Source organism: Ambystoma mexicanum, chromosome 5p (assembly GCF_040938575.1).
Source record: "Ambystoma mexicanum isolate Mex_15411 chromosome 5p, UKY_AmexF1_1, whole genome shotgun sequence".
Lineage (NCBI taxonomy): Eukaryota > Metazoa > Chordata > Amphibia > Caudata > Ambystomatidae > Ambystoma > Ambystoma mexicanum.
The window spans coordinates 999,762,904-999,775,634 of NC_090930.1; the positions used below are offsets into that span (position 1 = coordinate 999,762,904).

The 12,731-nt window shown below is 52.7% G+C and overlaps 1 protein-coding gene across 4 annotated transcripts in view; it reads left to right on the forward strand.

Annotated features, from left to right (window-relative positions):
• The first annotated feature begins 9,851 nt into the window (after nt 1–9,851).
• TFAP2A (transcription factor AP-2 alpha) overlaps nt 9,852–12,731 on the forward strand; it is a 32,546-nt gene continuing 29,666 nt past the window's right edge. The window contains exon 1 of one of the 4 annotated variants that reach the window (XM_069613478.1): nt 9,852–10,890. In XM_069613478.1, the coding sequence (XP_069469579.1) occupies nt 10,573–10,890 (318 nt within the window). In that variant the 5' untranslated portion in view covers nt 9,852–10,572. The remainder of the gene's footprint in view (nt 10,891–12,731) is intronic. The other 3 variants (XM_069613480.1, XM_069613479.1, XM_069613481.1) reach the window with 3 other exon arrangements.

Below are 12,731 nucleotides of genomic sequence, written 5' to 3' on the forward strand. Positions count from 1 at the left end.
TAGATTTCAACTTAGCAGTGTCACAAAAACTAGACCGATCATTAGACATATTTGCAGAGGGTTGCGACCAAATTCTTGCCGCCATTGAGCGGAAAATCCTGTAAACGTTTTTAATAAGATCAAATTTGTAGAATGGTGTAACGATGACGAACACATTTCAAATTCTAAATTGTACTTTTAACTTGCCGTGAGAGACAGGCATTATAAAAGTGTATTACTATATTTGAATATGTTCCCAAATCTGAAATACTGTCATATTTAAATGCACTTTTGATTCAACCTGTTTGTGTCCCTCCATAGTTGGGGTCTGATAAGAGAAATTGATGGAGAAGATAGGAACTGACGGATTTATGGACAGACGGACTCACTAAAAAGTTGGAAACAATGGCTAATGCTTTGCACCTGGACTGACTAATTAAGAAGAACTTGTTTTGGAAAATTTGAATCTACAGAGTGGGAATTTTTGGGCTAGACTGATGTGTGGACATTCGAGATCATTAGGTATTGCACTATTCAAGGTTTTATTAATAATTAATAATGCATTGGAGGAAAATGTACGTATAAACTAAGTATGGTTTTATGAACTGTTATGGTTGATGAGTCAAAGGAATTGTAAGTATTTGAAACCATGTAAAGGAGTAATGGATTGTAACGCTTTATGTATTTAAAATGTGTTAAAGTTCTAATAAATGTTTTAAAAAGAAATGCTTTTGCAGTTCAGTAACATATTTTGAAGAACGCATTTTAGAAAAGCTGGCCCAGCATCGTCCTGTTTCGCTTTGTTTGTATCGATTCGCCCTCGGGGGGGGTCGGGGGTGGCTGAATGCACTCTTCCGCCTCAGCCCCGAGCTGCAGTGCGGCTGTGACATTCATGAAACGTTTTCAAAATTCCCTCGGAAATGCACGAGGGGGCGACCGGGAGCCGTCAAGTCTAATAAAAGACGTCTTGTCTTTTCTTGGGGGTGGGGAACTGGGAGCGCCCGCTTGCTCTGCTGTCACAGAGGACGAAAGCCAGAACTGGGGCCACGTTAAATAACGTAACTATTTAAGTTAGGCTGTGCCGCCTCCTCCTCAAAGAATGGACACGCGCGCGCACACACACGCCACTCACACACACCAAACCACACACGAGATTCTAGCATACCGGACGCGGGACTTGGTGTCACTCACGCATGCAGTACAAACAACGCAAATACTGTGTGGACGTGCAGCAGGGACGCAATACCGCTGCCAGAGCTGGCCCGAGTTCCACACACATGCCAGGCACCCACAGAGGTGACTGCAATTATCGGTTACACCCTGAGGGGCTGGGTGCAGCTGCTTCCCTTGGGCTGGAAGCGGCCAGGCCGGAATGGCCGTCCGAGGAGTTTCCACAGCGGTGCTGAAGGGTCTCGCCGTGCGAGAAGTCCTCGGACCGATTCCACGGGGACAAAAGGCACCAGCTGCGTTCATGTCCTGGGAGCCTGGGACGTGTGCACCTGGGACGTGTGCACCTTTAACGCCCAGAGAGGGGATGGGCGAGAAAGGGGACGGCGAGCGAGGGGCGCTGCATCTAGTTATTAATCGCGGCAGGGTTGGGCTGGGCTGCGTTCCGGCAGCAAGGAGGCGCACGTGTCCTTCTGGCGGTGGACTCTTTCATCACAAGAGATGCGTTCCTGTTGTGGTATTACATAAACCTTGCAAGGGCAAGAGGCACTTGTCTGTCCCTGCGAAAAACAAATATCATTTCAAGGAATGTTTGCACGTGACCGGCAATGGAATACGCCCAGGGTAAACAATGCTCTGTTGCACGGCTGCATTGAAAGAGAATGTGTTTGTACTATATCAGTGTGTGCCCTCGTGAGAATGGCAGTTGTGCACCGTTTCTGAAATATCACCCCAAATGCTCACTCCAAGTACACGGTTTTCCCGCGCCGAGACGGCTCTGAATTTCAGGACATCACCCCTCTTACCCCCGTCAATGTTAAATGATTGCAGCCCCCCCCCCTCCAACCCGCAACACACACCACCCCGCACTACCGCAGCCTTTCGATTTATACTAAGGAGGACATCCTGGAATTGGACACAATGGGTCTCCCCCCTCCCATGGGGCAACCCCCCCTCCCTCCTTCTCCTCCCAGAACCCTGCTGCATTGACCAAACAGGAGACCAGTCCAAGGCGTTTTATTCGTGTCCCAAATCTCTCGGGGGCTTTTTATCTGGGCAGTGCACAGGCAAACAAGTCATCGGGCAGATACCAGCATACAAAGTGCACTTCACATACAAGATATCTGGTGACAACAAGACTACTGGCGCTTAATGACATGCTGTCAAAAATCATAGAGGTTATTAAAAGCTCTGCAGCACCGGTTAACGGCTGAAGTGGTGCAAAACAAGCCATGTGTTACCGGGGAAGCCTACCCCCAGCAGGGCCTGAATGACTTGTGAACCTGCAGGCTCGCCGCCCGGATGGGTAGCTCAGAGGTGAAGTGCTACCCTCGGAAGTGGTGCCAAGCTGCATCAAGTGTGTGCGGCTCCGTCCTGGCTAACTCAGACCCTCATCTCAGCAAACTCGGACTCCGTTGCATTCAATGGGGTAGCAGCAGTAGGTGCTATTACAGTGCTTAAAAACGGCGCAAAGCGCTTCATACAACCACGATTTATTGTCATACATAGCTTTCCTTTTGCACTGAACGTTACTATGGACTTCATTGCTTCTCGATGTACACCACGTTCACATACATGGCAGCGAAGTGTGCACGAAATAGCACATGCAACGTACGTGCAGTGGCGCTTTCTCCACTACTCTTTGGGTGATGTATCTTCCAGTAAATGCCTCCCTCTGTCCCCACCGCCTCTCCAGTTTATCCCCTTCCCAATGCACGCAATAGTATCCACTGTGGTTGTAGGGTGTCGTGGCGCACAGAGGGTGTCACTTGGCGCTTTGGTTCCAGCCTCGGGGTGTTGGCCTTTCCTCGCTCGGCGGGTCACGCTATGCACAAGTGTGCCCCTGCCCAGGGGTTCCGTCCACATCAGCAGAGCAGGAGCAGTGCAGGGGGTGTGGGTCACTGCACACCCTTTGCAGGTAGAGTTAGCTCATTCGCTTAACCCCTCACGTGATGCAGGGACGCGTGGGTTAATGCGGCCGACTTTACTGTGCCCTGTATTATCTCCCCTTTACATATAAACCCACCCACATTGATACCATTGGCAAGTGCTAGCCAGCTTTCCTCCTACACTCCAGTACGTATGTACCCAACATGGTCTCCAGCTTTACTCGTGCACTCTCGGTACTTTTGGGGCTCACGAGAACTCGCCCTATCTGTCGCGACCACTACCGGCATACATATGTACCCAACCGGTTTAATACATCGGTGCACAGCCCCGCACTGCACTAACGGTGCACGCACCCACCCCCACCCCACCCCCCTGGGCCTCGCGACCTCTATGGGGCAGGTCAGCAGTTTGCTGGCCCGGACTGCACTGACAGGGTTTTGTGGTTTAAATCCCGCTAGTGCTCTTATTTTGAAGCTTTAAGCTAAACCCTGACCCCCCATTCTCAGCTGTCGCGCCATGTAGGGTCATCCCTCGGGCCGGTTTAGTTAATCTCGGGTTCACAGCGATGTGAAGGTTCTGCGCGCTGTCCTCGTTTCGATTCCCTGCTGGGAGGGTGTAGATAGCGCCTCCTAGATAATCTTCGCCTCGGGGAGCTGTGCGCTAGGGGTAGCCGTCCATTCAGGGGGGACGCAAGTACAGACCTTGCCCGTCCAAGATCCAGGAACCCTCTCCCTACGCCCTCCACCTGTCCCCCCCCCTCACCCATGTCCACCGGGTGTCCGCCCCCTTCATGCCCTCTTCGTTCGGTTTTCCTGCATTTACACTGTAAACTCATCCCTCTCTTGCCGCCGCTTCTGGAGACCTTTACCTTTTTTTTTATTTCCCCGTCTCTTTCTTTTCTTCAACTCCTGCCCTTTCCTGTGACCCCATCTCTCTCTCCGAGACACCATTCCCTTTGTCCCCCGTCCTTCTTTGCTTCTCGTACTGTATTCCTCTCCTGTTTCTGTCCTGCATTGTCGTTACCCCCTGACCGCCTGCCTGCAGTTTGGCACAGGGTCGTAGTGTTTAGTGGCTAAATGATACCCTGTAAACATTCGTGGACACGGGGTCCTCCTTTGCTACATGAAATAATAATAATAATAATAATAATAATAATAATAATAATAATAATAATAATAATAATAATAATAATAATCATCATCATCAAAACTCCGGAAAAACCCTTTGCAATGTACGTGTTTTGCGTTCCACCTGATTGCAGGCATAGTGCTTGTCGGCAGTGCCTGTCAGGCCCAACCTGCCACAGAAGCAGCCCACAGCTGTATACATGCCTCCTGCTTGGCACACATTTTACTGTCATGGTGACTATTCTGACAGATGAAATGCGCATTAGACCAAGTGTTCATTGCACGCTCAAAGGGAATGCACATTTGAATAACTATCTTAGACATGTTTGCTAGATTGGTGGTCATTCTTATGTTCCCAAAATGCACTTTGTTTTATGCAAAGCAGCCAGCATCCTATATTCAGGGCTCCCGCACTATTCGACACCTGGCTCCGCCTCTCAGTCTCGCCCACTCCACTGACAATTGCCCCCCCCACCACCCCAGGCGAACAAAGTGGGGTGGGTGGGAGTTCCCCCAGTTCATGTTGACCATTTCCAGCACTGCAGGCCCTCCTTCCTCAGACACATGGTTAGAAGCCTCAGGCAGTGGTTTTATGCTTGGGCCTGACCGCTGTCGCGTGCCACAGCTGACATTTAGAGTCAGGAAGAAGTGTCCTAGTTAAGTTCAATGAATGCAATGCTTAAATCATGAAGGAAAGAAAAGGAAAGGGGGCTTCGATGGTTGTCAAATGTTGCTTGGCTTGTTAGTGTGGCCTGAGGTGCTGCTCTGCAGAGCCTTCACAGTTTCTGCAGTTCGGCCTGTGCACCAGGCAGGGCGCATGCGCGGCAGCAGGTGAGCGGTGGCAGCGGAGGGGGTTTGCCCTGAGAGATCCATAGGTGCCAGGCACTGGCGAACCGCAGGAGCTGCCGGGACATTGCGGATGCCTCTCTTAGATAAAGTTAGCATCTGGCAGATATGCTACAGAGAGGACGGACCAGAGACGGAACCTTACAGTTCTTCAAGAGTACCAAGGAGCAACAGGGACTGGATCCTGTAATCATTCACAGGACCCGAAGAGCCCCAGACACTGAACTCTACAGGCCTTCATAGGCCACTGAGAGGGCCAGAGGTTGAACCCTACACTCCTTCACAGGCCTCAAAGACCACCAGGGACTGAACTCTAATGACATTCAGAGGCTCCAGAGAGCATCAGGGACTGAACTCTACAGGCCTTCATAGGCCACTGAGAGGGTCAGAGGTTGAACCATACACTCCTTCACAGGCCTCAAAGACCACCAGGGACTGAACTCTAATGACATTCAGGGGCTCCAGAGACCACCAGGGACTGAACTCTAATGACATTCAGAGGCTCCAGAGAGCACCAGGGACTGAACTCTAATGACATTCACAGGCCTCAAAGACCACCAGGGACTGAACTCTAATGACATTCAGAGGCTCGAGAGAGCACCAGGGACTGAACTCTAATGACATTCACAGGCCTCACAGACCACCAAGGACTGAACTCTAATGACATTCACAGGCCTCAAAGACCACCAGGGACTGAACTCTAATGGCATTCAGAGGCTCCAGAAAGCACCAGGGACTGGGCTCTAGAGGTCTTCAAACTCACAAGAGAGCAACAGTGACTGAATTAACCCTGCATTCATTCACATGCGCCAAAGAGCACCAGTGATCTAACTCTACAGGTTTTCAAAGGCCCGAGAGCGCCAGGGACTGAAACATACAGGCTCCAGGGAGTGCCAGTGAGCGCCAGGGAGCACCAGGAGCTGAGACCTACAGTACTTCACAGGCCCCGGGGAGCACTTGTCAATGAACTCTACAGGCCTTTGTCTTATATAATTATTCTTTCTTATTTCCTTAGGGCCCCATTCCTAGAATTTATTGCACGGTTCAAAGTGACTGCGCACTGCTGACATGCACTTTGCACAGTTCCATGAATCAGGGTTTGTGTCGGCAGTGCAGTCACTTTCCAGCAGTGCAAAGGCTCTTTGAGCCGGGCAAACAATGCCATGACTCGGGCCCTTTATGCCGTGCTCTGAATCTGCACAGGGCGCAGGGTTGTGGCGCCCAGCAGGAGGCATTTTCACGCGCGTGTTCATTCTGCACCGCGCCAATGGCGCGTGAACGGGGTTGTCCCTGGAGTGCAAAGTTTTGCATGGGGTGGAGTTGGAGGGACTCTGGCAATCAAGAGAGGGTGGATGGCGGCGGGAACCAAACCCATCGTATTTTCTCAGTTAATTGATTTGGGTATATTTTAGAATTGATAAAACTATCTGGGAACATACACATTTGTGGGCTGTCTTCTCAGCAAAAATCTTGGTGTGTGTGTAGATCTTGTGTTTTTTAAACTTTTTTTGTTTTAAAAAAAAAAACAGCACTGTTCGATTGGCAAACACAATATTCCAGCCTCTCGTTGCTACATATGTTGAAAAAACAAACACCTGGGCCCCGTTGGGCCTGCTCCGCAAAGCGTTTTTCAGCGGGATTTTCCCAATGACACACGTTTTGTGAATAAGGCCCCTTGTCTCCAAAGAACAGTAGTGCCGCTGCGAAAACACCAGCAATTGGATGATTTGCATGATGAAATGTTAAAAGGCTGCGCCATGTGTTGCTCGGATGGTCCCAGGGGCGCGGATGAGAGGAGGCCCGGGGCGGTGGTTCATTATGCGCTGTTTGGGGCTGGCTGTGGTGACTGGCAGGGCGCGCTGTTTGCAAACACGGCTATCACCCCCGTGTATCACGAACGAGGGGGTGCCCCTCGCCGGAGCTCACGAGAAAGCGCATCCCGGCGAGCCCCGAGGATTAAGGGCGGGGGAGCGCCTTTCATCTACGAGGAAAGGGTCCCGGAAAAGGCTCCACCGGTTTCCTAGTGGAACGGCGGCTACAGGCTGCGTTGGGGCGAAGGCAGAACGGAGCTGATTTTGCATACACGTCTGTGCAATGCGCCCCTGACAGTGTTGTGGGTACTTAAATACCGCTGATGGTATTTTTGTTTCCATCCATAACGAATGCCCCTTCTGCCCGCGCGTGCCACGTTGCAAACCACTTGGACGGAGAGGGGGCCGAAAAGGGTGGATTGTAACAGGGTCGGCCTGGGGCATGACTCGGGCACCAATGAAAACGTGGCCCACAGTTGCAAATGGTAAGTCATTCCTTCTGTGACAGACTGTTTGAATAGTACCCGCGGGGGAGTTTGTTCATAAAATGTGAAGCACATTGTTCAATGTAAGAATATGTATTCAGCAATGCTGGTCAAAACTACTACCCGCATGTTGAAGTTACTCATCAAACTGGCCCACATTGGCCAAACAAGTGGCCCACTTTGACCCAAAAGACAGGCCAACACTAGCTTTGTGCCCTATTGGCCATTCCAGCCTGGATGGGGTTAAGAGGGGCAGGGGGTGGGGCAGAAGTGCCACAGATAATAAGAGAAAAAGAGAAGGGCTATGTTGCACACACGCATAGGGAGAGCGGCGAGCGAAATAGGAGACCCCTTCTCACACACACACACTCGTTCAGTAACTGTGTCAGTGTTCTGTGGCGCTCACACATCTGACCCCTTTGACCGGGCCTAGGAAGGCCGCGAACTTCGGTGCCCCCATTGCTGAATTCTGTGGTATCTTCTGTCTGCACCTCTCTCTCCCTAAGAACCCAGATGGGGGGGCAGCAAAGCCAAGTTTCGTGAAAAATAAACTCACACAGATGCAAATGGAGAATCCTTTTTTGTCGGAAAGTGCTTCGGGGAGAACTGTGGCGAGGTTAAGTGCCTGATTTATAAAAGTGTTCTCAAATGGGAAACCCCCGTTGGTAAATGCTTTGTAACACAGGCCCACAACGTGTAAAAGGTGCGTCAACCCTTAGGAAATTGGCGTTAAAATGCGGGCTGTGCACTGCGTCCTTACGCAGAGAGCGTCAGGCCATGCCATGGGCACCCCACGGCCCGGGAAGCCATGGAGTGGACTGTGGACGAGGGCGGCCCTGCTCGGAGGTTTCCACATATAAAGCCCCTGCCTGCCCCGGAGCCCCCCCCACCCCCCGCCCGAGGCTCCCACTAATTGACCATAAGCGGCCTTGTTGACGGCCGCTGCAGCTGAAATGCTAATGGGTGCTGCACTTCAAGCCCCTCTGTGTCTGGGTGCCAGCGAGGCTCACCTGGGGGCATCGATAGCCCCCTCAATACGTACATTGACATGCAAGCGGCGCTCTGTCATGCTAATAGCCGGCCGGGCTCAGTTCAGAGCCTGGCGCGGGCTCAAGAGGGCGCATTGTAAGGCTGCCCCATTATACCCCTGACTTCAGAGGGGCATCAGCACCCCAACGGGGAGCAAAGACAACAGCATTTAAACCGCCAGACACGATGGGGCCAGACAGGGCCTCCCGGAGCCCCTGACCGCTGGTGTCAAAGGACCCGTCAACGCCTCTATGGAAATGAGGGTAAGGGGGCTCTCCACTTATTCCAATCCAAAACACGCCCAATTGCTTCGACTCACTCCCCCCTCCTAGTAGACGAATGGGTGACATACCCGAGCTGCCCCCATACAAAGGGGTAGCACACGCGTGTTACCCCATACATCTTAAACACTCCCTTTCTCGTCACCACCTCCCAAGGAGCGTGTTTATGATTAATGCCGGGCGTGAAAAGGCCAAGATGGCGGCGATACAGTGATAACGTGTGAGGGAGGCAGAGGGGAATAAACGAGGGGGTGCGGTGGTGGCTAGAGGGCTAGAAAGAGAGGTGGGGAGAGGGGGTGAACGGGGAGGGGTGTAACAGAGCAGAGGGAAAGGTGGGGGCGGACTGGCCGGGACATCACACCCGAAAGAGAGCTGTCAACAGCAGCCACGGCCGGGAAGCACACACGAGGGGGCCACAGAGAGGGCACCCGATCTGCGCTCTCACATGCCTTCAACATGTATTGCTACCACCATTGTGGTGTGACGATAGCCTTATAGAATGAGGAAGCGGTCATTATCACTTGGGATAATGCCCTTCCCCAACTCATGGCCCTTGGTCCATGAGGCTATAGTGACTGCGCACCATCTAGTGCAAGAAGAGCGCTGCGCGTCCGTGGATGTTGCCCAAAGAGGCGAGCGCTACAGAGAAGGTGGCAGTTGCAGATGTGCCGGTGGGGGCGGGGCTTCTGTGCGCCCACCTGTGACCCTCGCGCTCGCTGTTTTATTGACAGTGAAGTTCACGTTCAGACATCATTTGGCGGCCACCTTGCGCGTGCCAGTTGCGGGCCTGGCACCTTCGCCCGTCCCTGTTCCTCCTTGGAAAGGCCCTGCCCATGTACACCGCACACGCCGCTCTCCCCTCACCGCACGGGGAGTTCCCGCACCCTAGGCCAGCCTCAGACCCCCGACGGAAGCCGGGTGCTGCCCTCACAACCAACGAAACACAGAAAGCGCCCCCCGCCTTTGTGATTATAAAATGTGCAATCGCTGTGAATAATAGAATATAGTGATACACATACATTAAGTGTGCGTGTATTCGACGCTACATTTCTTTCAGCCTCTTAACCAGTGCAAGAAATGCGAGGTTGCTGCCGCCCCCCTCCCCCTTTGGGACAGGAGATAACACGATAGGCGGATATGCGCGTGCCTAGAGAAATAGAAACACGAATAGGCAGGTACGCGAGAGGGAGGCGGAAAGACAGGCGGACACAAACTCCAGATACACAGAGAAAGAGACCGTGTGAACGCCCAGAGAGACAGGCGGGGAGACGGGCGCTACGTTCGGACAGGGAGAGAGGAGTGCTACACAGAAAGCATGATGGATTGAGAGAACGATGGACAGAGGGAGGGCAGTAGAGAGATAACAAGGCCGATGGACGGGCTGGTACAGAGAGAAAGAGAGATGACAGGTCGGCCGATAGACAGGTGGGACGCTTGCACACAGAAAGGTAAATGGCTACGTTGATAGATTGGGAGCGAACTAGAGAGATGCATACATATGATGATAGAGACAGACAGAGGGGGGATAGACAGAAAAAAAAGAGCAGGTACACAGATAGCCCGACAGAGAGGCAGGGAACACTTTGGACAGAGAGAGAAACAGAGAGGGAGAGCAATAGAGCGAGAGAGGTGACAGCTACATGAAATGAAAGCGAGAGCTGTGAAAAGGAGAATACAGGCACAGGCGAAGTTTGGATGGAGATACGCGAATAGAAAGAGAGATAGAACGATGTTTTTGACAGAGAGCTAGATGGGTGCAGGGGATAGATAGTCTCTTAGATGCAGCTCGGCAGAGGGGGCGTTGAGCAGCTAGACTGACAGACAGACCAGTGGAAGGGGCGCGTCCACGGCCCCCTGCACTGGGGTGGGACCGTGCGCTAGTTGCCCCAGCCCGGCAGGGCGCGCGCGCTAGTTACGCGCGCCATGGCAGCACTCATAATTGTCGGAGGGGCTATGCATGCGCGGGGTCCTGCCCACTGGTGCCCACGCTGCACTTGCTGTGCCAGGGGAGCCATTGGGCAATGGTGGCTATGCTAATGAGCCGCCGAGGCTGCTTGGTAAAGAGCTGGCGAGGGAGAGGTTGGCCATTAGAGGGAGATGTCAGAGCGCAGACAGGAGCTCTCGGCGCGCACACTCCCACTCCCCGGCGCCGCGCTCTCTCACCAGCACCCTGGATCTCTACCTGTGCGAGGCGGGGAGAAGTCAGGCCCTGTCACGGCAGCCCATGAAAATGCTCTGGAAACTCACCGACAACATCAAGTACGAAGAGTGCGAGGTAAGCTCCGCCGGGGAACCGGGCAGGGGGCGCTGCCCGCTGCCGCCCGCTGCTGCAATGCCACTGCCGCGCTGCTGCAATACCACAACGACTGCTGCAATACCACGGCCCTGCTGCTGCAATAGCACGGCTCAAATTTAGCAACACCACGGCTACTCTCCTACAAGAACGGTCATGCTAGCATACGGCCCCACTTCTGCAATAGCACTTTCCAGCTCCTGTCATGCTTCTCCAATAGCACCTTCCCTGCTCCTGTCACGACACTACACCACTTCTGCAATACTACTTTCCCTGCTCCTGTCACGACACTAAACCACTTCTTCAATACCCCTTTCCCTGCTCCGGTCTGTCACGACACTACCTCACTTCTGCAATAGCACTTTCCAGCTCCTGTCATGACACTGACCAGCTTCTGCAATACCACTTTCCCTGCTCCTGCCATGCTTCTCCAATAGCACCTTCCCTGCTCCTGTCACGACACTACACCACTTCTGCAATACTACTTTCCCTGCTCCTGTCACGACACTAAACCACTTCTTCCATACCCCTTTCCCTGCTCCTGTCTGTCACACTACCCCACTTCTGCAATACCACTTTCCCTGCTCCTGCCATGCCACTGCCCCCCTTCTGCAATACCCCATTGCCTTGCTCCTGTCATGCTACCCCACTTCTGCAATACCCCTTTCCCTCCTCCTGCCATGCCACTGCCCCACTTCTGCACTACCCCATGCCCGTTCCTGCCTCTACAATGCAACACCCGTTCCCTTCGCCTGTCATGACACTGCCCAATGTCTGCAATACCACTTCCTCATTCCTGTCGTCACATGCCCCTACTTCGGCAGTACAGCTGCCCGACTCATGCCATAATACACACCCTCGGTCTTATTTTTCAACGTACTTTTTTATTTTTTGTAAAACGCCCTTTGGGCGTGAAAATACATCACAACATGCCCTGGCACTTGTATAGCGAGCCCTGTCCTCGATTTAAATGGCTGTTAGAGACCTTGGTTCCCCCGCACAATCGCTTTGCACAGCTGTCCGAAATCGAATACAATTACGAGCCATAGGGTCAAGGGACAGAGTGCAGCGGCTTGAGGAGAGGTGCATTGAAGGCACGCGAGCGGTGTCGGGGGGCTGCCAGGCGACAGGGGGCATCCGGCCAGGGTGCTCCCAAGGTCCCCCAGAAGGAAATGGTGTATTGAAGACCGACGAGCGGTGTAGGAGGGCTAAGAGGGGTCCCCAGAGCCGCTGCTGCGGTGCGCCGTGAAAGCAGAACCTTTCCCTTTTAAATAGGATTCCGGATTTCTTTGCTTTTGACTACTTCCACCCCTGTTATTCACTAAATTAAACCACATATACTTTGCAATCGAAGACAAAAAATGAAAGCAGTATTGCAGCCTTTAAAAAAAAAATTATATATATATTGAATGCACAATAACACGCAGTTGTAGGCACACTTAGATTATTTGAATGGAGAGTCGAGTGATTTTAGGAAGAGTTTCACACTAATTCTTGTATTTTTCCGAGCACGCCTCGCACGGGACGGGCCACTCCACTGTTCAATTTCACAAAAACGAACTTTAGCTTCTGGGGCGCTTCTGGGGCGCTTCTGGGCGCGTGGAGGGTCTGTTATAAAAATAGAACGAGCAGTCGTTTTGTTTTGCTTTCCACACGGTGTGACATGTTAGAAATGCAGCAGCCGCTGGGACGCCCGGGCAGGGCGCTGCCTGGACTTGCCCACCGTCCTCGGAGGCAACTCCTGCCCCAGCTCCCGGGCTGGGCACGGCCCCTGCACTCTCTGCCCAGCTCTGCCTCCCTCGGGCACGCCGCCCCGACACGTG